At 37.0% G+C, this 24,415-nt stretch overlaps 2 protein-coding genes across 2 annotated transcripts; both read left to right on the top strand.

The window, feature by feature from the left end:
• The first annotated feature begins 1,911 nt into the window (after positions 1-1,911).
• On the top strand, positions 1,912-15,760 carry LOC148362460 (ciliary microtubule associated protein 1A-like). Its single transcript, XM_088339873.1, has 7 exons — positions 1,912-2,068; positions 3,370-3,448; positions 7,912-8,115; positions 8,195-8,302; positions 11,816-11,937; positions 12,010-12,150; positions 15,240-15,760. Exons 2-7 carry the CDS (start codon positions 3,373-3,375, stop codon positions 15,354-15,356), a joined length of 768 nt encoding a protein of 255 aa, XP_088195999.1. The 5' UTR covers positions 1,912-2,068; positions 3,370-3,372; the 3' UTR covers positions 15,357-15,760.
• Positions 15,761-18,030: 2,270 nt separating this feature from the next.
• rabl2 (RAB, member of RAS oncogene family-like 2) lies at positions 18,031-24,415 on the top strand. The gene is made up of 8 exons (XM_088339889.1): positions 18,031-18,559; positions 18,688-18,717; positions 20,087-20,166; positions 20,241-20,320; positions 20,453-20,564; positions 20,642-20,739; positions 20,885-20,968; positions 22,040-24,415. Exons 1-8 carry the CDS (start codon positions 18,453-18,455, stop codon positions 22,121-22,123), a joined length of 675 nt encoding a protein of 224 aa, XP_088196015.1. The 5' UTR covers positions 18,031-18,452; the 3' UTR covers positions 22,124-24,415.

Below are 24,415 nucleotides of genomic sequence, written 5' to 3' on the forward strand. Positions count from 1 at the left end.
ACTGATAGGCAAAATATATTTATTTCTATGTTGGCTTCTCTTATAAACACTTGTCCCTAGCAGATATGGCAAAAGGTGATCTAGTCTATCTTGTAAATGCGCAATGACTAAGTGATTTTTTTTTCCAGTCAAAAATGTAATTCTGATTTTTTTTTTTTAAAAACAATATTGGATTTATCAGACTGCAACTACACTACAATTGAGAGACAACTTATCTCTTATCTTATCTATACCAGCTCGGTAGCCTAGATGGTTGGGCACCCGCTCCGAGACTGGGAGGTCGCTGGTTCAAGCCTCGGCCGAGTCATACCTAAGACTTACAACATTGGTACTCATTGCTCAGCATTAAGGTTTGGAATTGGGGGGCTTGGTCACCTAATGACTAAAATAGCTGCGCCCTGTTTGGCTGCGGCTACATCGGCTCGCTGCAGTTTAACTGTACGGGTCAGGTGCATCGACATTTCGTTCTGTGTGCATTGTTACAAAGAATGACAATAAAAGTAAATTCTATTCTATTCTAAACCGTATTTCAAAATAGAAATGACTCCATGAAGATGCTGGGCTTGTATTCATGCCAGATATTTGATAACTTTATACCACTGTAAGCGGTGATGTCCTTTTCCTCATTTTTAATTTGTTTTTGTTTGAGTCATTAGGTCACCTAGCACCCGATTCCAACCCTGGATGCTACAGGGAAGAGATGAGAACCTTTTGGATTGCAAGTCTTGAATAGAACTCAGGCTGGAATTGAACCTTCAACTACATATGTCCAGGGTAGGCAGCCAACCACAAGTGAATCAAGCTTAGTGTTTTACAACCACTGTGTCCTGAGAAATTGTTTAATGTGCTGAAGTTAAATTTTCCCAATTATTTCATGATTGCAAAATAGAATCCTATTGTTCAATGTATTCACTTTCTTCCAGGGATCAGCTGAGAAACCAACATTCATCCATATATATGTAGGCTGCGGCAGACTAAGTCATGTTTATTTGTATAGCCCTTAATCACAGGGAGTCGCAAAGGGCTGCTAGAACCACAGATTATTGGAGAAGTGTTTAGTAGTAATACTTGAAAAACCGGTTAAAATATAGAGAAAATCCAAAATGAGAGCAATATTATTTACCAAGATACATAACCATTGTCACCTCATAAGCCAGAGCTGCGGTGTGCACACTAGATAAAAAACATGATATTGTCAATTTCGGCAACATTATTACATAATATTTAAAAAAATGAAAGCTGTGCCATGAAATCATTTTTGATTATTTTATTGGACAGTGTGCCTTTTATTATTTTGTTTAACTTAAAAAAAATAAAAAAATAAATGGTTCAACTGATATATAATTTCGCTCATTCTAAATATTTTTTTGTTATTTTTCTACAAAAAAAAATGAAAAAAATGTAGTAAAACGGTTAAATCATAGTGAAATTCAAAGTTACAGCATAATTAAAAACCAAAAATATACAGTGTGACCTGAAACACCTCTTTGAGCAGCGGTGACCACTAAAGATTAAAAAATAATTCACACTGTACCGTCAATTAAGGCAACACGATAATTTTAACTTTAAGAAACAGGAAACAAGCATGACACATAAAATGTAGTTTTTTTTTAGTTTGAACAATTTTATTGACACTTTTAACAGCAAATAAACAATGTGAGGTTTGAACAATTTTTCTCGACACTTTTAACAGCAATTTAACATATTCACAATTTCATTATATCATTTTCTAACAATATGAGGTTTGAACAATTTTTGTCGACATTTTTAACAGCAATTTGAGTTTTAATCGAAATAAAAAAGTTAAGAAAAACTTATCCAACTGGTTCTCCTATCGGTGGAGACCGTGTGATGACGTCATGGGCACACACAGAGTGTGTGGGCGCTCTGTTTTGTGCGCACACGCCACCCAAATCCCCAAAACATCACGACATTCAAGCTCTAATGATGTCGAACGCAAGGGGCGGCGTCAGGATGCATAAAATGTTCGATTTTATTTGCTTGGCTCAGTATTTCATAACGTTCGACTTTCTTCAATTCTACCGGAAGTTCAGGAGACCCGTGACAGGTTCGTCGAATGCATAAAAATATTTGTTCTTTTTTTGTTCCTGTTTTTACCAAATGCATTGTTTATTTTGCATGCTCAGTTCATCCATTTTATTTTAATACAACAATTAAAAGCCAGTGATTTATCTGTGAAATTGTCATTTAAAATACGGTTTTTATTTTATGCAAGCCAGATGTTCTATTTTTAAACTTAAGTGCACTTTCTTTCCATAAATCTTTTGCCATAATTGAAAAAAAAAAAAAAGCTTAGAAGTTAATTCCCGTCAACAGATTCATGTTTAAATTATCATGGTGCCTAAATTGACCCTATAAAGTGGTCTTATTATTTCTGGTTACCTTGAAGCAGGACTCAGAAGAAATACAAGTCATCCATTTGGATTAATAATTGTGCTACAATTTAGGATTTTACAATATTTTTAACCTGATTTTCAAGTTTTATTTTGTTTGCTCCCGTGACCCTAGTGAGGATAAGCTGCACAGAAAATGGATGGATGGATACATTTTGTTTTTCTTGGAAAATGACAAAAATAACATTTGCAATGTATAACATAATTTGCTAGTGACGATCCTATTTGACTACATTAAGACTTTTCCTTTTTTTTAATTTTATTTATCTATTTAAAATGATTTTATTTACTATTATTATTTCAATTTATTTATTCAATTTTCTTAATAGGAGACCTTGTCAACATTTTTAAGGTTGTAATGTAAACATGGTCAAATAAATTTTTTTAATAAAACATATCATAGGAAATAAAGCTTAAAACAGCTAAATGATGTGCAAGAAAATAATATGACATAAATAATGTGTAAGATTTTTTTTATTATTTGGATTTGTTATTTTTTCCCCACTCAATCCTAAACAGCCTCGTTTTTCTTAAAAATAAGACTTCAAATCCGCAAAAAGTCGCTAATATTGAACACAATAAAATAAGATTAACCGTGTTTTAACCTTTTTTGTAAAACGAGAAAATAAAGCATTGTTTTTTATTTTTTTTAAACCGCTTCATCAGACAAAATGTAATTAAATATACTGTAGCACGTACAGAGCAAATTAGGATATTTAAAGAAAACACATTGTAAAAAAAAAACAAAAACACTTCACTAAACGTTTATAAATTAATGATAAAGCATTTCAATGAAGATTTCTCGTTTTATATCTGTCTATTTAGCTTGGTAAGATTTATAGATAAGATGGAATAAATTCACTGTTCTGTTTTAAGCTGATTAAGAGTTTTTGAAAATGTTCAAATACAGTAAAAAAGAGGATAAACTCAAATGTCTACTGTCTTGTTTATTTAGGTCATGCCTGGCGAGAAGCCCAACACTGGCGGGGTGGTGAGGCCCATCAGGTCATTGTATGCACTTCCATCACTCACAGGTAGAATTTTATTTCCTCAAATTGGGGGCTTCTCTATATTTTCTACTGGAATTTTATTTTTAATAAAACGTCTACAAAATGGTTAATTTCTGCATAGCAATTTGAGGAAAAAACAACAAGACGGATAAATTAAGAGATATCACTTGCTCGAGCTTGTTAACCTTTAGTCTGTTCATCCATGGCCCATAATTCAAAATGACAATCACAGCATACATCAGGCTAAACATGCATTGCATTCTATTGCGAAATGTATTTTTAAATGATGTAAAATATTAGAATATCATGCAAAAGTATAATAGTTTACTAGCGGTAATCTAGGAGTGCTTTTCAATTTTAAAATTTTTGAAAATGGCACATACAATTTAGTGTATCGAATCTAATCGAAACTACTGGAAACCTAAAAAATACATTCCAATAATCAGGGTGTCCCTGCCCATTGCCTGAAAATGACAGGGATGAGCTCCAGCAACCCTCTGGACCCTACTGAGAAGAAGCAACACAGATAATGGATGAATGATCACATAAATACAGCAATATTTTATTATGGCTCCATCAGTAATGTTTCATTTTTAACGTGCACAAAAGAGAAATATCCCTTATCTAAAAATCATAACATAAACATTAAATGAATAAGCCAATATTAGTTAGGCACCATCAGTAGTTGCCATCAGGATATATTCTAGCAAAAGTGGTCTAGATTTATTACAAAGGAGAAAATAAAATGGCAATTTTCTATAATTTACTTAACCAAATTTTTTTCTCAAATACAGTTTGATTCAAATGAAGTGCAAACCTCTGGTAACCAAAACAACGCTTTGTCACGGTGCGGAGCGGGAAACAGGAAATAAGGACCCATTTGCGTACATGTACTCACAATTTATTGGGGGAGGATGAGGAGGGTGCACACACTCGATCCGGGGATCGATGGTCGCGGGGTGGATTAGAAATCCAAACAAAAGAAAAGTTGTCAAAAACAAACAACCGGTTCAGACCAAAAACCAAACAGGATCAAACGCAGGCAAATTTACAGACTAAGCATTTCTCAGGGTTAAACAGAACTTGCAGGAATCTCACAGAAGATTTCACCAAAGTTTAACAAGCATAACAAACGCTCCAGCAAAGCACAGTTAAAAGGAACGTGTTTAAGTACTCTAAGAAACAATCAGTCTGATACGTCTCAGCCTGTGTACATGGGCGGGGCCAACTGAGCGCCGAGGCAACCACGCCAGAATCTGGCGCCACCCGGCTAGGACCAACTGGGCGCCATGGCAACCGCGCCAGACGTCACAGAATCCCGCCTTCAAGGGACGGCTCCTGAAGTCCCAACAAAAACCAAATACATCACCCCCCAGAATGGGCCGATGCTCCCGAAGAGGGCGGCCTCACTCCAGCCTCTGAAAACGCAGGAACGGGGAAAGGCAGGGCTGGTAGGCGGACGAATCGGAGCAGCGGGCGGACAAACCGGGCTGGTAAGCAGACGAATTGGAGTGGCAAGCAGACGAGTCGGACCGGCGGGTAGAAGAATCAGACGGGCGGACGGTTGAATCAGGCAAGCAGACAGGTCAACAAACAGGCCTGGCAGGCGGACAGACGGACAAGTCTGACAGGCGGACAGGCAAATCAGGCAAGCAGCCGGGAACCTCAGACAGATCGGGCGTTGCAGAAGAGTCAAACGGGCGAGTTGAAGAGTTAAAGTGGCAGGCAGACGAATCGCAGTGGCAAGCAGAAGAATCAGACAGGCGGACGGGTGAATCAGGCAGGCAGACAGGTCGACAAACACGCATGGCAGGCGGACAGATGGACGAGTCTGACGGACGGACAGGCAAATCAGGCAAGCAGGCGGGAACCTCAGACAGATAGGGCGTTGCAGGAGAGTCGAACGGGCGAGTCAAAGAGTCGGTGTGGCCGGCATACGAATCGGAGTGGCGAGCCAAACAGACGTCATGGCAACCGCGCCAGATGTGATACTCTTTCTTCAAGAAGTAGAAATGTACCTTAATAAACACTGAATACTTGTGTATGATAAAATAATGAATCAAGATTATCCCAAGGGCCAAAGAAAACTGCAGGGCCGGAGGTGGCCCGCGGTCCTTGCCTTTGATTTGATGTATGTGTTGTAATCTATGATTAACAATTATTATAATAATAAAATACTTACAATTTATCAGTTGATTTGTAATCAAGAATGCTACGCATTCTGGATTTTTAAAAATTGTGTTACAGAAAATAATAAATTCATCACAATATTCTCATTTCCTGGGCAGTGTTCCCTAGCCAGCGCACAAAAATGAGGGCTCAAAATTACTAATTAAGAGGCGACTTAAGTCAAAGTTACAGTGCATAAAGGTAAAAATACACGGGTTCCCCTGACGTGTCCTAAATGCAGTATTTTGAGGTCGAGTCAAAGTAGAACGAAGTTGAGTAAAGTTAGTAGAGTTTGTCGAGAACCGGCTTCTTCGGCTCGGCTCACTAAAAGGAACCGGCTCTTCGGGTTGTTTTTGCTTCATTAATCCCAACATGACCAAATATGAAAATTATGCACAAAATGCCTTAAAGGAAGGGGGGAATAGAACAAAAAAGAAAAAATACCAAAATAAAAAAGTAGTGAAAAGCTGAGAAAAAAAGAAACAAAAGAAAGAGAAAAAAAAGAAGGAAAAATTTAGAAAAAAAAGCCAGAAAAAAAAGAAAAGAAAGAAATCTAGGAAAAAAGTAAATAGAGAACAAAAAGAAAAAAGTAACAGCTTTGAGAAAATAAACACAATGAGATTTTTTTTAAAGGAATTTAAAAAAGATAGAAAAAAACACAGAAAAAAGGAGAAAAAGTTTGTATTGCTTTCAAATAATTTCCAATTATATCAAGTGAATCTTGTTGCCAACATTGTACTTCCACTAAAAAATGTGATTAAGTACAGTTCTGTATCTTGCAACCGACTAAATAAGCCCCCCAAAATGTTGATATTATGCGACAAAATATATCAGGAAAAAAAAAGATGGATATCTTGTGAAAGAATTGTAAGAACAAATGACGCTTGTAAGCCGTACAACCTTTCCAATAGTACATGAGTCAATTCATTCAAAAGAGAAAAATAATTTGCCGGACACTCAGCAAAATGTAAAGTTTTGGACAAGTTTGATAATGAATAAAATAAATCTTGCCACACTTGGGGTTGCTGTTGCTCACTGTTGTTTCAAGCGTTGCTCACCGACTTTGTGTGAACGCTCAGACCCGTGGAAAATTAGAGGGAACATTGTTCCTGGGACAGTCCATACAGAAGAAAATTGAATCTGTTTCAGATTGAGCACAAAAAAGCATATCCACCAAAGCTTACTTCCATATCTGATTAAAATACAAAAAAAAACCTTGTTAGACCGTATAATCAAGACTATATTTTTCATATGACTACACATTTTTGCCATATTTTACTTAAATGTTTTTGAATTAGGGATAAAATCACTTAAAATACACCACAATCGAACTGCATATTATTAAGCCAAACCCACTGAATACATGCTATCTATCTATCCATCTACCATGGTCATATCCCTTGAGAGGGGTGACCGACAGCAAGACGAACACACACAAAAAATAAAAATAAAAAAGGGAAAAAGTAGCAAAAAACACACGCAAAATTTTTGGGACCATGGCCAACCCAAATTCCCAAACACCCAAACAAGTTAAGCACCTCGGCACCCAAGTTGGTCATGCTTTCGTCGCTCCAGATGAAACGGGACACAAGAAAGCGGCCATGTCACTCGGGTCTGGGTGACACAACACACCCTTTTGTTCAACAGTAGGGCCCGACAGCTTTCACTGGTTTACCCCTGCCGCATCATACAGGTTCCATCCCTTAGAACGCGTCCAAACATCCCACTATTCTTTCTCAACACCTCTCTACTCATTCCCATCACCAACAAGAGCTCTAGCTTCCACTACATTTAGACCTCTTTCCTGCAGTGCACTCAGAACACCATCCATCCACGTCAATCGCGGCCTTTCCTTATGGTCTCCTTCCATTTACTTCTGCTCTGTAGATCCTCTTCAACATCCGCTCCTCATCCATCCTCTCCATATGTCCAAACCAACCGAGTACTCTCTTATCCACACGCTTGCTCAGTTCCACTACTACTCCAGTTCTGTCTCTCACAATTTCATTTTTCAATCCATCCAATCTTGTCACTCCTAACATACTCCTCAAACACTTCATCTCAAAAACATTTAATTTCCTTCTCAAATCTGCGTTCAGTCTCCAAGTCTCTGCACCATACAACAAAGTCGGCACAATCACACCTCTTAACATCCATACTCATACTGTTGTTGCTCATCACTCTCCTCAGAGCACCCAAAACCTTGCCTCCTTGATTCACTTAAAGGCTAGCTACTTTTAGCAAATGTCGAAAAAAAACATTGTTTCTAGCAACAAGATGTAGCTAATGTTAGATCTGTGCCTTCCCATTTCATCTAGGTGCTAATAACCATGACCCGACAAAAAACAAAGCGCCAAGTTACTCTTTTGGCCAGACTTGCCATAAGAGTAAGACATACATTTCACCTGGACCAGCCCACTTTATTCCCTCCAACATAACTAAAACAGGCCGCGATGGGACCCCAGCCTTTTCATTTGGGAGACGTCGAAGGGAGAAGGCACGAGAAGAAATCCCTGCACCCAGTGAGAAAAACCTCATCGGGATTTCTCTGCGAGGATGAAACGTGATCCCAATTGTATACTTTTCTTGTGTTTGTTTTAGACTGCTACCACATTGCAAATGCGGAGAAAGTCACATTTCGAGCTTCTCCAGCATATACATTGTCTGCGAGATGGAAACAAGCTGCACCAAGCTACCTCTTCACACCCGGTAACATTTTATGAACAATATGTCTTAATATTGCATTACTTTGCCAGTTTCCCCTCTTTACCAATTAAAATTTTGTAAAAAAGTAGGAATGGGTGCGAACCATCACAAGCCTTTTAAAAAGATCCGTACCATTACCAAGAAGCTAAAATAAAAAGAATTTTAAAATTACTTTAAGTAAATTCATTATTAAAGAAACACTGCAATATATGACCACTTGATGTCGCTGTATTTTGTAGTGTAACAGCAAATAAGTGCTACAAATCACAGGAAAAATTACAAACTACGGAGACTGAGTGACCAAACTGCACCAAGTATCTTATTTTTTCGCAGCCTTTCACCAGGTTTTTTTTCGTATATTTCGAGCATACCCTTAGCACCAAGATGGCAGACATGTTATCTCCCTCTACGTGAGCCTCATGTTATGCAAAATGAACACACATTTCTTGACGTATTTGTTTGAAAAATGCACATTTGTATGATTGTTCAAGTATTTTGCTTATATTTTAAATCAAGATTGTTTTTTCCTGATGAATTACAAAATGTGTTGAGATTTCAAGGTATTTATTGAAAGGGAAAGTGTATATTATATAATGCCTTCTATTAACATTATTGAATTGAATAATAAGCAAAAATCCATGTTTGGTCACTTTTCATATAAGTGTGTTGTTTTTTTATTTTTAAACTCCTAGGTTGACAAATTTGCATTCATTTTACATCACATAGCTGCGCCGAGGGGGAGTTGAAATGATTGTCCGCCATCTTGCTGCTACGGTTACCCAAAAACCAAAAACTGAGCAAAAGACTGGACAGATAAAAATAAAAGAAACATTACAGTTTGTTCACTTGAGTCTCCCTCAGTCTCAGGATCAGCGACTATTCAAAATTTCAGCATTAATATAGATTCCAATAAAACATGATATCAAACTTGCCTTTTTATTTTACTAGATTATAAACATTTCTTAAAATTAAAAACAAAACAAAAATAAATAAACAAATAGGGCGGCACGACTGCTGGGTGGTTAGCTGTCAGGAGGACCAGAACAGAGCAGGAGACCCCAGAGCGTTCGTACAAATCTTTATTTGGGGAAGCGTAAAGGGTTAGCGGGAGACGCGTTGACCGTCGGACGTCACCAGCAAAGCCGTGAAGACTACTTCGGAACACGTAGCCAATTGTAGCGTGGGATGGAAGCAGGTCGAGTTTACCGGGACTGGAGAGAAGATCGTAGTGTGGGACGGAAGCAGGTCGGATCGGAGGCAGGCAGAATCAGGTAACAGGTCAAGAAGGCATGGGTAATCAGGAGAGTCAAACGGGGTACAAAAGTAATCCTCAGACGAAGAGGTCTCGGCGTAGTGTGCTTAAAAAGGGAACATAAACCAATCAGGAAGCGCACTCAAGTGCGCCAGATGATTACCCCAGGTGGCTCCACTTAGGTAATCACGACAGTTAGCGTGTAGCCCCATGGTGCAGAGGTTCAGGGTTCAAGTCCAGCTAACCGGCGGGTTCAAATTGTCCCTAGGTATGAATGAGCGAGTGAATGGTTGTCTGTCTCCATGTGGTCTGTACCTGGCTGGCAACGAGTTCAGGGTGTCCCCTGCCCACTGCCCGGAGATAGCTGGGATCGGCTCCGGCACCCCCGGGATCCTAATGAGGATAAGTGGTGTAGATAATGGAATGGAAAGCAAAATAAATGTGTTAAATATTAATGGTATAGTCTTAACCAAACACTATTTTTTTGCATCTAATTAGTATTAGTCAGCCTTAGGTTAGCTTAGCAATGATATTTTTGTCATAGCTAAGAGAGTTAATGCATTAAAGAAGCCCACGTGCAATGGCTGGTCAGCGCTGCTAATGGCGCTATTACTAATATCTTTTTGTCTCAAAAGCATTATTTTAAACCAGTGTGCCTGGGCACACTAGTGTGACGTGAGACCTTTTCTTGTGTACCGCAGGAAATTACTAGATCCTATCCTTGCAAAAAAGCGTGACGTTTTTTAGTTTCTTTGCTTTCTCTCTGTTATCAGGCTAGTAACTAACATTCTTCCATATCATTGAGATGACCAGATTAAAACAATTATCTAGCCATAGTTACTCACTCCTTATTCTAAAAAGAAACTTAGTTCGTAACTGAATTACTCTTTAGTAAAAATAACTGGTTACCGGGGAAAATAACTGTTTTCTTTACTTTAAAAATAAATGTTTGTATGTCAAAGAATTAGACATTTTCCAAGCAGTATTCAAGTCAGTAGAATAAATAATATTCATTGCACCTCACATATAATAAAATACCGATCAGCAGTAAACAGTGTAAAGTGAGTTGAATGAATTAAATCCAACTCTCACAACCTGACACAGCTGGTCAAGAAGACATGATACTGTACTTCACGGATATTGTTCACAACAAAAGTCAACTATGAAACAATATAAAGAGAATTTTACTCCATAGAAAAAAAAATCACAATCTCTAGTCCAGAGGTCTCTAACGTGGTGCTTGCGGGCACCAGGGTGCCCCCCTAAGGACAGCTAAGGTGCCTTTGGACCTGTTCTGAAAATATCTCACTAGGACTGGGTCATTGTGATTTTCTAGTAAAATGATGTCTTTGGAGGTTGACCAAGTCTATTTTACCCTACTTACAATACTTAACTAATCCACTGCTGTCGGGGTTAACGACTAATTAAAAATGTCATTGTATTATCTTATTTATTGTATTCCTCTGTTTTCATGTTCAATTACTATTTGAATATGTTCTTCGTAACCAGGAAATTTGTTTTATTGCTTTTTCGGGCCAAATTTAATTATTTGGGGAGGCTGGGAACGGATTAATAGGTTTTCAGTTATTTCATATCTGGAAAATTCACTCAAGATTCAAGCTATCCTAGATACCAGGACACTCTGGGAACGAATTGACCTCGAGGAATTACTGTATTATTTGGGTGATTTTTTTCTTGAAAAACAAGATAAAAATATAGTTTAACTTGAAAAACAAGTTTAACGTATAGTTTAATCCACATTTACAGCAAAATCATCCACCAAAACAGGTTAGCTTGGATGATTGTGTGAGGCCTTTAACGGTTAATTGATTTTCAGTTATTTCATATCGGAAACATTCACTCGGGATACAAAAAATTCTAGACTCAAGCACGATCCAGGAACAAATTTATCTATTTTTGTGATTTACTAGAAAGACAATTAATAGCTAAATCTGGAAAAACAGGTTAAATCTTTTCTTTTGATCCACATTTATAGCAAAATTATCAACCAACATGAATGACCTTTATTACCTTCTGAGCTACAGTGACCGTAAATGATAAGGAAAAAAAGTATACTGTAAATTTAGGCAACAAAACACATAAAACTGGAATGAATTTCTCATCATTTACAATGGATGGTGTTTTTTCATGAAAAAACAGTGTACCAAGGCTCAAGAAAAGGATGAGAAATCATGCTCTAAAAGGCATCCTTTGGTATTTAACGATACGATGTATGTGATACTGTATTTCATATTCCACTGCAGGTCCGGCATCCAACATGCTGCCTCCAGTTTTAGGATCCAGAACTGTGAACATTCCTTCAGTGCCCTCACACACAATCTGTGGTCGCAGCAAACTTGGCAACTTTTGTAATGATTTGGCTCAGGTAGAAATATTTAAGACTCCATTTTAGATTTTATGAATCAATCCCAGTTGAATTGATAATGTGGTCCTGCAGACTCCCGGGCCTGCAGCATATCAAGCTGTGGACCCCAAAACATACCTGAAGAAATCCCCTGAATACAGCATGCCAGCTCGGAAATTCCTACCTGCATGCTTAACCAAGACACCTGCACCAGGAGTCTACTGTCCTGAAAGGGTAGGAAGCATGACATTTTTTAAAGAGGGGTACGAAATTTGAGGTGTTCTTAAAAAGTTGAAAGTTAAATATTTTCTCTATTAAGTATGTGTCAACATTGCCAAACTGAGTTCAAAGAACCCTTAGGCTTAATTTTCCATTGAGCCTATCTGCTTTTATCTTTTGTCACGCCTCTTCGGGGCGGAACAAATCCCCCAAAAGATGGAAAGTAGAAGAGTTTATTCAAGCGCGACTTAAAAATGCGCCCACATTATGTGCTACTCTGCTGTCATCACATGCCCTAGAGTTCTGATTACTGCCTTACGTTTTGAAATGCTGCACCCCACCTTTAAGGTGAATTGCATTTTTTCCATCTCAAAAATCCTTTTGAAGTGGTGTCGGTCTGAGCAAAAAGGAAAGTCGGTGTTTTGCATTGAAGCAAATGACACGCTATTAAAATTTGAGTACAGTTATCACTTAGTTTTCTCAGGGTTATCATTCCGAAAAAGGACTTGCGATAGTCAAAATTTTTCAAGTAGAAAAATTCATTAATGTATTTATTGGATACATTATACAATGCAATCAAAGAACAACAACCTACATACAGGCTAAAGCATTTTTCTAAGATGAAATTACTGTACTTAAAAACGTTTTATTTTTTTACAAATAACTCTGCACTGTCAAATTACAATTTTATAAATATTTTTTTCTGCTACTGTATACTACTAGTATACTTCAGATGATGTTTTGTAGCCATTTTGTGGACGACCAAAAAATGCGTGAAAACATTCCAAATAGCAAAATAAATGCACTTTATACAGTTTTTTTAATAACTACTTGACTGCCAGATTATAATTTTGAAACTAATTTTACCACTATATTGCACTGTTGATTGGTTATCTCAAGTATGAGTACAATTTAGACTGTAACGTAATTGACACACAGGCAGACACAGGCATGAAGGGTCAGGGTGACTGTTATTCCACAAAGAGGCGAAACTGCTAAAAGTAAACAGCGTTACAGCGATGAATTACTGTATCGCACTACTGATTCTACTAAGGGGTACCACCAATGTTCCCTCTAAGATGCATGTGTGCGCAATTGCGTAGTTCCCAGACATTCTCTGTGCTCAAGAAAAAATATCCAGGGCATAAAAAAAGATTTTCCTAGAAAATTCGGCCAGAATTACAGTGCACACGGGTCTCCTGTGTGTGTTTTAAACACAGTATTTTAAAGTCGGGATCAACACAAGATTGAAGAAGTGCGCTTGAGAGCTGGAGCTAGCGTCAAGTCAAGTCACGTTTATTTGTATAGCCTTTAATCACAAACATTTCTCAAAGGACTGCACAGGATTACAATCACACAATCGCCTGATCTTTAACCAACATGCGGGCAAGGAAAAACTCAAAACCCCAGCGTGAGGAAGAGGAGGGTGGTTTTAGAAGCGTGGCTAATGAGCGGATCGGCCCCGCAGTTGAAGTGGTGGATGCACCTTCTACGCAACTTTCAGTAAAAGTTTCCGCCTTTGCGCAATCTGTTAAAAAATGGTTTATTTTCACTTGACCATGGTTATAAAATAACTTGACATATTTTGCTTCTGTTGTACAGTCAGGAGTCTTGACTGTTCATATTTACATGAAACATGATTTTTCTTATAGATTATAGGTTGCTGAAAAATCTGGTGTTACATTCAAATAATTAGCATTTATATATATCAAGTCAATATTTTTGCCAAAGCTACTTCCACTACAAAAGTGTGATTAAATAAAGTTCTGTATTGTGTAACCGAATAAATAAATCCACAAAATGTTAGCATGATGTAACAAAACATGCTTTTTAAAAAGTAAATCCCTTGTAAAAGTTGTAATAAACAGTTTACGGCAATACCACCTTGAGAACACCTGATCTCTGGAAGCTAAGCAGGGTCTGGCCTGATAAATACTTGGATGGGAGACCACCTGGGAATACCGGGGGTACAATCAGTGAAGATGAATTTCCCTAAAGGGACAGAATAAAAATAATAAAAAAAATAATTTACCTTTGCTGGAATCTCAGCAAACTGTAACTTGATTTGATCTCGCGTTTTGGGTGAGTTTGATTATGATTTAGTTGCCACAAGTTGGATTGATACAATATTTCAGATACTGTGTGTAATTGCTCAGACCTGTGGAAGCTTAGGGGGAACATCGGTTGCCATTATTTTACTTCAGATTATATTTTTTTGCTATCATGGGGACGTTATGAGAAAAAAAATGTGCTGTAAAAATGTAAATTGGAATAAAACATTCCAAGTCAAGTCATGTTTATTTGTACAGCCCTTAATCACAGAGTCTCAAAGGGCTGCACAGATCAAAGACTATTGCAAACTACAGACTATGACACCATCCCCTCATCTAAAACCTACATGAGGGAAAATAATACCCATATTATCAACACAAAATATTGGTTATTCATATGCTATAGAGTAGAAGTGTGTTTTAAGCTTGGATTTAAACATTTCCACTGAGGTTGCAGATCTAATCTCAAGGCCAAAAGCAAGATAATGTACTTTATAAACATTTTCTTTTTTTTTTACGAATAACTTCTGTACTGTCAAATTATAATTTTAGAAATAATCTTACTGCTATGTTGCACTACTGATTCCAAAATAGTTTGAAATTATTTCAGTACACTTTTACTTAAGACGATATTTTGTCGCCATCATGTAGATGTCATTGGAAATCAAGAATCTGCCGTAAAAATGTTTTGACCTTCCTTTAGCATAAGAAATTCAACTCAGTCAGCAATCGAAAGCATCTCCCTCTGCCTTTTTCGTGCTTTTTTTTCAGTCCGGAGCGTTTTGTTGACTAGATTGCTTTCAGAGAAACTCAATTTTGAAACAGATTTGGCGTACGTAATGTAAGTTAGTCAAGCTGTTTTAAGTATTTATACAATATGGACTGCAACATCGTTGAGTCACAGGCAGACACAGGCAGAAAAGAAGCAGGGCTGCTTTTTAGCCAATCAGAATACAGAACACAATGCACGATGAAAATCCGCTAAGTAGCAAAACCTCGAAAAGTTATACAGCAAGAGAACTGTATTTGACCAAAGGCCTTTTTATTTTCTAGGTGACTTCTTCACACCTCAAAGCTCCATCCTTTAGCTTCGGAAGACATCATTCAGAAGCCACCGTTATTCCCCTTACAGATGTGGATCGTTGCCAACGCTCAATAGCACTGATTTAATTCTATACTGGCAAGAGCTGAGGATGAAAATTATGGAGGATTGAATGACACCAAATACACTTACCACTTTAGGCAAATGCACACCCCACTTCACATAGGGCAAAACGTCTTATACTTTTTAGCAACCACGAGATAGCATTTTACTTTTATCATATATCTAAGTTTATTTTGCGTGATTAAGATTCTAGTTTCAAGTTCCAGAACTGTTAGGCAGAGAGTCAAACGACATGGTTACAAAGTATTTTATATAGAGTATTTTTATGTCAGATATTTATATTTTTTGCAAGTTTTAAAACACATCTAATTTTTAGAAAGTTTGATACCACCTAGCCATTTCAATCTTGTGAGTTACTGCTCTAAAATATTATCAAATAAATACAATATTAAAGAGAAACAATCTTCAATTGTGTGTTTGAAATTATTGTTTTTAAGCATATTGGTATAAAAATGATTTCATAGATACCACCAATGTGTAGCCAATCCAAAATGGAATGTGCCCCCCCCCAAAAAAAATAGCCTAGGCATGTAGTTCCTTTTGTTATGTATCACAACACAAATGATGGTCATACAATACACTGTCCCTTTACGTCAGGGGTGGGCAGACTATAACCCACGGGCTATATGTCGGGCTTTTAATCCGACCTGGCAAATATTAAAACAATATAATAACATGGATAAAATGGTAAAAAATGATTTGGTGCCACTCTTCTTCCCCAACGTTCAAAAAGATTGTTACATCTTTCTTTACTTTCGTTTTTTATTTCATCATGTATCTTATTTATCAATATATTTACCATATTTAATTGGAAAAAATATAATTTATACTATAAAATATAGTATAGTATTGCATTTTAAGTTTTATATTATAAAGGGACATCATTTACTACTTTGCTGTAATATGGAGTGATTCAAAACCAATTTGGTTAAATGGTATTCAGACAAAAAATTATTACACAACATGTACTTAAATGAATATAGCCACCTCCACTCTAAAAATATATTTTTGCCAATCAATGCGCAAGAGGTAAAATCTTAAACCCAAGTTTTAACCCGATCCTAACCTGAAATGAAATCCGGTTCTGGTCAAGATTTAAATGTAATCATTACTTCGGGTTCGGGCTGAGCTTTGCCTCTTTCCTTCTGACTTAAAAAAAAAAGTATCCATGTCATTATTTTGTCATGGTTCAGAGTTTGTTCTTCTCTGCGGAGGATCCATGTGTGATGGATTCCATTCCCTTTTCGCGCGACACAACGCGGACACACCCAGTCCCGGTTAGATAATTAAAAATAAATAAAAATAAAGTAAGCCAGAGAGAAGCCCTCCGCACAAAGAAAAAACTAATAATATATAATATATATCAGTGTTCATTTTACCTCTGAAAAGTGATTGGTCGGGGACTCGCATGCTCAAAAATCTATGGGTCCCAAAAGAGACCTATGGGTCCCCAAAATTTAGTGTTATCGAGGTTGAAATTGTAAATCAGCGACAAAGATATAATATAAATCTATATATTCATTCAGTTTTAATCAAAGTTTATTGGTAATACAAATCAGTTATCACTTCAAGAGTTTTCAGTTCACAACAATATTTTACATTATACAAAATAATATTGCTGAAATAATTATATTAATCTATATTATTTTGTTTATTTTCTTTTGTCGAATCGTTTGCTTCAACACACGTGTTTTCCTTGTCTCCGCGATCTTCCGAAGAATTTCTCTGCCAGAATTATTGCCGTTGTTACCACTTTCTGCATGATGTTTCGACTTATTACTGAAACTGAAGAAATTACCAATTTTGTGTTGATTTTCACCTAATACTAACTGTTTTTTCAGAGGCATACTCATACCTGTCAAGCTCCAGGGCTCCATGCCCTTACAAACTGTCGTATTTTCCCTTACAAAATACAAAAAAATCTTGCACCATATTTTTTTTTTCAAACGTGATTATTTATGTACCGGTAGTTTAATATGTTATATTGTACATGTGTTTCCTTATACCATATATATTGTTAATTAACATTTTGTTGTGAGACACTAAATTGCTCGACATGAATAAGGTTTATTATAAAAAAAAGTTAAAAAATGAAGTAGCTTGGACGTTCACTGCAGAAGGAAAAAATACATGCAAATAGAATAACACATTTTCTTATTCAAATTATTAATTCATTTTCTGCATTTAAATTATTGTTGGTAATATACTGATTAAAGGGATAACCTCAAACGTGTCTTTCATTTTCTCCTTTTATAGTTCCTTTTTTTCTTAACTTCTTTATACAACATAATAATTCGTAATATAATGCATCAAAGCAAGTGAGCCGTTTGAGAACTGGCTCTCTTAGATGAGTTGAGCCGAAAAAGTCGGTTCTCTAAAAAGAGACGGACTTTCACTACACAACTCGAACTCGTTTGACTTGATTGATTTGCCGTTTTCGTGATAGTCGGTGTTTACCGAATGGTACCCACGATTGACAAATTTGTGTTTTTCTTGTACGTCGTACACGTCTTAAAATGCATAATAAACGTACTTCGTACGGCAAAAACGTACAGGTTGACCAGTATGCAAATACCCTACCATTCGAAGCTTAAAGAAAGTTGCCATGGTAACAGGTGTGACTGATAATTTTTGACCGGCGGTATAAGGGGCACCTAAGCTGAAACCGGAAAAGGTCCTTTGAGCGTCCTCGTCGCATAGAAACCACCAACACAGATTTTAACAGCCACATACGATGTGTTTATTTTGATAACGTCTGAGAACAGGACATTGTTTGGATATAAACCTATATATATGTTATACATGGTCACGGCCCGTAAAGAAATAGTTTTTGTCACCTGTCTCGGAGCAGTTAGCAGGCACAACTGTGCTGTTACAAAATCCGCTAGTTTCATATTCGACAAAACGTCCCCGTGGAATCTACGTGAGTTGAAGACGACCTCGACTGACACAAATTCATTTCAAAATAACTCGCTTACGTCTTTAGAGTGTCTGCCGCCCGACTGGCTAATCTCTTAGCTTGGTTAGTTATTTTGCAATGTCGAAATCTTAAATCAAAGTGAAGTCAAACAAAGCACCAAGGAGGAAAAGGAGGTGAGGAAATGGCGGCCGACGATAACAGTATCCCCGAGCTCGACCAAAAGAAGTACGACGCCGACGAACAAGTGAAAATCATCTGTCTCGGGGACAGTGCCGTTGGAAAATCCAAGTAAAGTGTCTATCAACTATTCATTTTAATGGGCGCTTATCTGTTCAGGAACCCCAAAGCAAAACGGGAAAAAGTATATTGAATTATTTCTTGGTGAAAGTATCCTGTAAAAGGTTTTTCTCTTACAGGCTGATGGAGAGGTTTCTCATGGACGAATAGTATCCTTTGTTGCATGCTTTGTTTTCTTTATTGATTGCCAAGACAAATATATTTTGTACAGTACATGCATTTGGCTTTTAAAATCAATTCTATTCTGTTTTCAAACGGAGATTTAATAAACATTGCAATTTGACATTACAACAGAGAGGGGCGCTGTCGCCAAGCCTCGTCGGCTCATGCAGTGGTTTTCAAGCAGTGTGCTGTGAAACCTTGTCTAGTGTGCCTCAAAACCTTACCACTGTTAAGTCTTTTCGTTCTTCCAATGATCAGCCAAGTAACATTTATGCATATAAGTAGGTGGCAGCAGATTACCATTTCTTATGCACTAATCTGCTTATGAGGTAGTAAAGATAAATTAAGATTGCACTGCAAAAAATAATAAAACATTTCAAATAGTTGCACTAATACACATACTTTTGCTCATATTCATTATTTGATTATTTTAGTAAAAAAAAAAATCATCACGAAAGTTAGAACATAGTCAAAAAAGGTTTGTTCAACCGGCAGATAATTATTTACTCATTATAATTATTTGTCTTAATAATTGAGATAAAAACAGGGAAACTTGAAAAACAGGTTGGAAAGTAAGTAAAATCCAAACTTACATCGAACGTTTTAGCCAGTTAATGATAACCTTGCAGGTTGCACGGTCGTCTGACATCTCTTCACAAAACGTTTGTTATAAATGCCATAATCTTTATTTTATTATTTTGAAGCCTGAGATTTCATTTTCATTTAATGGTCGATTCATTTCATTAATAGTAAAATAACTGATTATAAATAAGGCTGTTTTAGCCAGAACGTTCTACCAGAACCAACTTGTTGCCATTCTTTTATTTTCCTTCTTTGCAATGACATATTAAAATCAGACAATCAAAAACTGAACAATACTTTCAGAATACTAGCAAAACAATGTATTCACAGATGTCAGTATAGTGAATTTCGACTATTGTTTTTTTTTATTTTTCGGAAGGGAATTGAGCCTTTCGTAAGATCATTGGTGAAGGTAAAAATAAAACAAAGCCATTGATTTAGGAAATAGTAAATAAATATAAAAAAAAAACAAAGTTCCAGTTTTTGTTGAACTGATTTTAAATGTATTTTTGTTTGGATGCTAAACATTTGATTGTTACAGTCACTTTTAAATATTTACAAAAAAATAACCTTAGTATATAGCTCATTATATACTATCAGGATTGTAGTTACAGTATTGGTAAGATAGAACATTACCACCAGGAGGTGGTTCGATAAGAATTTTCAGTGACTTTTGTAGTAGTCCACATTACCTACTTACCTATCATGACAAGGCATGACGACTGCAATTCATTCGGTAAAAGTAGTTTCAGAAATCCTTAATTTTGCCCCCAGTTGCCCACAACAGATGTCAACGTTTGCTTTGACGCTCTACAAACACAAAGCCACTTTGGCCAACAAAACAGTGGCAGTGGGTATGACACTCCCACACAGACACACCTCATCATCTTTTCTGGTCCCGGCAGTTTAACGTTGATTTGATCAACAGATTTCTGGGATACGGCTGGTCAAGAGAGGTTTAATAGCATACACCCCACATATTACCACAAAGCGCATGGTTGCATAATGGTAAGACATGTGCATGGGGAGGATCATTTAACATACATACACTTACTTATGTTGATGTTACCCTAACACTGAAGGTCTCAATCCAGTCCTAATTTATTCCAAACATCTCTTTCATCATGTTGTACCCTTGAGGTCTTCGACATCCAGAGGAGGATCACCTACAAAAATTTGGCGAACTGGTACCAGGAACTGAGAGAGTACAGACCGGATATTCCATGTTGTGTGGTCGCCAACAAAATCGACGGTAGGTCACCTTGGTTTTTTGAACTCTACTCTAACAAGTGACACAAGGGATGGACGGCAATTTATTTTCATTTGCAGCTGACATGAAGGCGACGCAGCGGAGTTTCAACTTTGCCAAGAAGAAAGGACTTCCTCTCTACTTTGTTTCTGCAGCCAATGGTATCAATGTTGTTAAGGTATGCCTTTTTGTTTTCAGTGGTTTTAACCTGCATTCATGTGATCCACATGACTTTAGCAAATTATTAGCGAGCCTAACGCAGGCTGCTCCCCCCTCCTCCACATCAGTTGTGGCAATTTTTTTTTGTACATTGTCCCTGACAGATGTTCCGAGAGATGATCAAGCGAGCCGTAGAATACAAGCAAAACCCATGTGACTTCATGGACGAAGTCATGCAAGAACTGGAGGCAAGTTTCTAGCGCTGATCATTGATTGTGCCCTTTAGCAGTTGTATCTAGTGCAAGGGTAGGCAACATTTTTGACTCAAAGAGCCATGAAAGCAAACCATTAAGATGTTTTTTTAGTGAGAGCCACACTGTATATTTCAAAACAAATTTAAACTACCCGCCAAACCTGATCTCCAGACCAAAGCTAATTCTTCAGTGCGTTTTTTCCCTGTGTGACGTTTGATGATTTCATAGAATATATGAAATGATGACAAATATCCTTCCTAGAATTTCTCTTCCTCCTGCATTCATTTAAAGTTTTGACCATCATAAATAATAGCTTTAAAACAAAGTGCCACCAGAATTATTTCGTAAAAATGTCTCAGAATACCCGAGAAGGGTCAGGATGTACAGTATTTACCTTCAGCCCCGTGATATGTTCACTGTTCTATTGTTGGGAACTGAGTGGCCATTATTCTTCCGTTCCATTTTATAGATTTGAATCTTCCAACATCTTTGAAATCTACAAACATTCGTCATGCAACTCATTAATCATTCATAATTATTTTTCATAAACTGCGAAAAAATAAAATACGCTTAAAAAATATCCAGGAAATGGTAGATGGTATACGTCACCCTCACACGTGTATTTTATCTTGTTTGTTAAGAGACACTGAAAAATCCGAATGACATTTCTTTCTAGTAGCCTTTAAAGTAGAAAATGGCTACAGCGCTAGCGTGTTGCACACCCTAAATGCACTTAAAATGGAATTTTATGTCAGAGACAAATGTTCTCACAAAAAGAGCCACACGTTCCCAACCCATGATCTACTGATATTTAATCTGAAACCATTTTTGTCATCCAAAACACACTAGCTTGGCTTGTATTTAGTGCTGATTACCTCATTCAACCATATTAGCAATAAGTGATTCCCTAGCAATGAAATATATGCGTCAATGGCAGTAAGTACGTTTTTTTTTTACCAGTAGAGTTGAAGTTGCCCACAAATCCAAGATGTCTTAACCACACCAATTACAATTTGCATGAAAAACATTATATTTTAAAACAATTATGGTGTTTTTCCTTTGTAGACGTTTGAGCTTGAGAAGAAAGAAGCTCATGTGAACATGCAAGGCGGAGATACAGAGAGGGAAGATAGCCCAGAGTTGCCGTGACCAATTTATTCAGGTTTCATTTCTCCTGAGAAGAGACGTTACATGACCTCCACTGCATGACCGCTCGAATCAAAACGTATCCCCGGTTTACAATGTTTTTAAGCTCGATTTCTTGTAAGTCCTTAGCTAAGACTAAGACAAATATGGCGGTTGCTGAGTTTTCCCAGGATGCCTAGAAAACAATGACAGTTGGCAACCATCTTGTGTTGCTTTTATTCTATTTTATTTTTTTTACAGTTGAGCTAAGATACTGAGATTGTTGATTGGGGGCCCTTTTTATTTATATGTCGATGGCATTACATGTCCAGGTTATTTTTAGCTGTCTGTGATGAGTGCATGTGCCATTTGTGAACAGTGCATAGAAGGGAATTTATGTTTATGTATATGTACAAATTTAATTTCTATTGTATTCGAAAGATTGATTTAATGTTTTCGAGCTTTAGGATCTAGCACTGAATATGTTACCAGTGGGGTTGCCGAATTTTAAAAACTGAAAATTTCCATAAAAATTGCGGATTTATTGTAAGAAATCGCTTCAAACGAAGGGTTAGGTCCTTATTTGAAAACATAAATAGCATATTCCTGCCAAAAACAAACTAGTACAGTAATGCCTTGACCTAAAAAGTCAAGTCAGAAATCTGCCTACATTTTCGGGTACTAGCCGCAGCGGGAATTAGAGCGCACTAATGATGCATTATAGAACAATTTCCAAAGATGTATACTCCATAGTGACTATGTAATGCAACACAGTTGCCATTCTTCAATTTGTAATTCCTGCTAGGGCTGTATACATTAATCCATAAATCTGACATAAACAGATCACAGGAAATGGTACCCCATACAAGCGTAGTAGTTAAGAGATCCAACCAACCAAGTCAAAGTCACAGTCTTGTTGTTATCAGATATGTGAGATTTTTTATAAACTGGTTCAAGGACTATTTGCCTCAGAGGCTAACTAGTATACAATGGTATTATGTCTTTTTTCATATTTTATGGATGAGAAGGGTGTATAAACTGTTTAAAAAAAAAGGTATTAATCTTCCACATTCCAATGTTTTTTGTGTTTACCAACCGCTTACCGCTCTCCTTTAAAGGGACACTATCCATCATTTAGAACCTCTTAGTGATAAAAATGTGATTTGAATTCATTTAAATTGCAAGCAAAAATACACAAACCGTCATATAAACATGCATTTAAAAAAAAATACTCATATAGAGAAATTTGCATTCATTTTATGTAACTTAAACCTTAAAAAGTGGGAGCTGACATAATTTTCCGCTCTCCAGCTGCCACGGGAACTCAAACACCTCACAAAGCGCTGAGCAGGAGAAAGAAAACAAAAGAAAAATTGTGCAGTTTGGTCACTTTGAGTCTCTGTAGTTTGTATTCTTCCTTGTGGTTTTTAGTGCTTCTTTTCTAAGAGTACACAATGTTCCTTAACTTCATCATAGCTCCTTGATGGTGTAATTCAACATATTACCAAAGCACTAATTGTACCAAACTATTTAAGCTTATTTCTTGCGGTCAAGCTTTTGTCACAAAAATCTTATTTTAAATAATGATTGAAATGCAATTCGTCTATTTCCCCATTTTCACACTGCAGTAAAAACTCTCCAAATGAAATTCCCATGGAAATATTGTCATCATTTCTAAGTCCTGATGTAGACACAGACTCTGCAGGCTGAAACGAATGCAGAAATTCGCGGTAGCATTCTTCTCTGGTTGCAAAGCCTGAAGCCGCATCCATTATGTCAGGGGTCTCCAACCTTTATTGGTCTGAGATCTGCTTTTCGTTACTAACGAGCGCGAAGGGGAGTTGGATATGCATTTTTAAAATAACAACTTATCATGTTATTACTATTTTAGTTGGTGTGTTGGTTGGTTGGATCCCTTAACCACTAGGGTCGTAGGGGCACAATTTCCTGTGGTGTGTCTTGTGCAGGTACAGCCTGAATGGTGCCCATCCATGTCCAGGCCACCATATGTTTCCATCAAGTTGATTAATAAAGGTAGGGTTACGCCGACTTAGTCAAGCACTAAAAAATCAATTTCACTTTAAAATCACAATGACCCAGAATTGGTAAGATCTTTTCAGAACAGGTCCATGGGCACCTCCTTAGAGGCAGCAGGCACCATGTTGGAGACCCCTGCTTTCGCAAACTCTTTCAGCGTCCGTTTACACAACTCATCGGCATTGACATTTTCATACTGGAAGACCAAGAATGGAACCCTTTTAAATACAATGGTGTCAATAAGGCGTGTATGTGCGAATAAATGAACCGAGACACTGA

This window comes from Urocampus carinirostris, chromosome 7 (assembly GCF_059441175.1).
Source record: "Urocampus carinirostris isolate Australia breed hairy pipefish chromosome 7, RoL_Ucar_1.0, whole genome shotgun sequence".
NCBI lineage: Eukaryota > Metazoa > Chordata > Actinopteri > Syngnathiformes > Syngnathidae > Urocampus > Urocampus carinirostris.

What these genes read in the sequence shown, in the direction of transcription:
- LOC148362460 (XM_088339873.1), top strand. Translation starts at nt 3,373, where the DNA reads ATGCCTGGCGAGAAGCCCAACACTGGCGGGGTGGTGAGGCCCATCAGG. An exon ending in TGCACTTCCATCACTCACAG is followed by an intron (nt 3,449 to 7,911) that starts GTAGAATTTTAT and finishes CATTTCATCTAG; the next exon opens with GTGCTAATAACCATGACCCG. An exon ending in AGAAGAAATCCCTGCACCCA is followed by an intron (nt 8,116 to 8,194) that starts GTGAGAAAAACC and finishes TGTTTGTTTTAG; the next exon opens with ACTGCTACCACATTGCAAAT.
- rabl2 (XM_088339889.1), top strand. Translation starts at nt 18,453, where the DNA reads ATGGCGGCCGACGATAACAGTATCCCCGAGCTCGACCAAAAGAAGTAC. An exon ending in CAACAAAACAGTGGCAGTGG is followed by an intron (nt 20,167 to 20,240) that starts GTATGACACTCC and finishes TTTGATCAACAG; the next exon opens with ATTTCTGGGATACGGCTGGT. An exon ending in AAGTCATGCAAGAACTGGAG is followed by an intron (nt 20,969 to 22,039) that starts GCAAGTTTCTAG and finishes TTTCCTTTGTAG; the next exon opens with ACGTTTGAGCTTGAGAAGAA.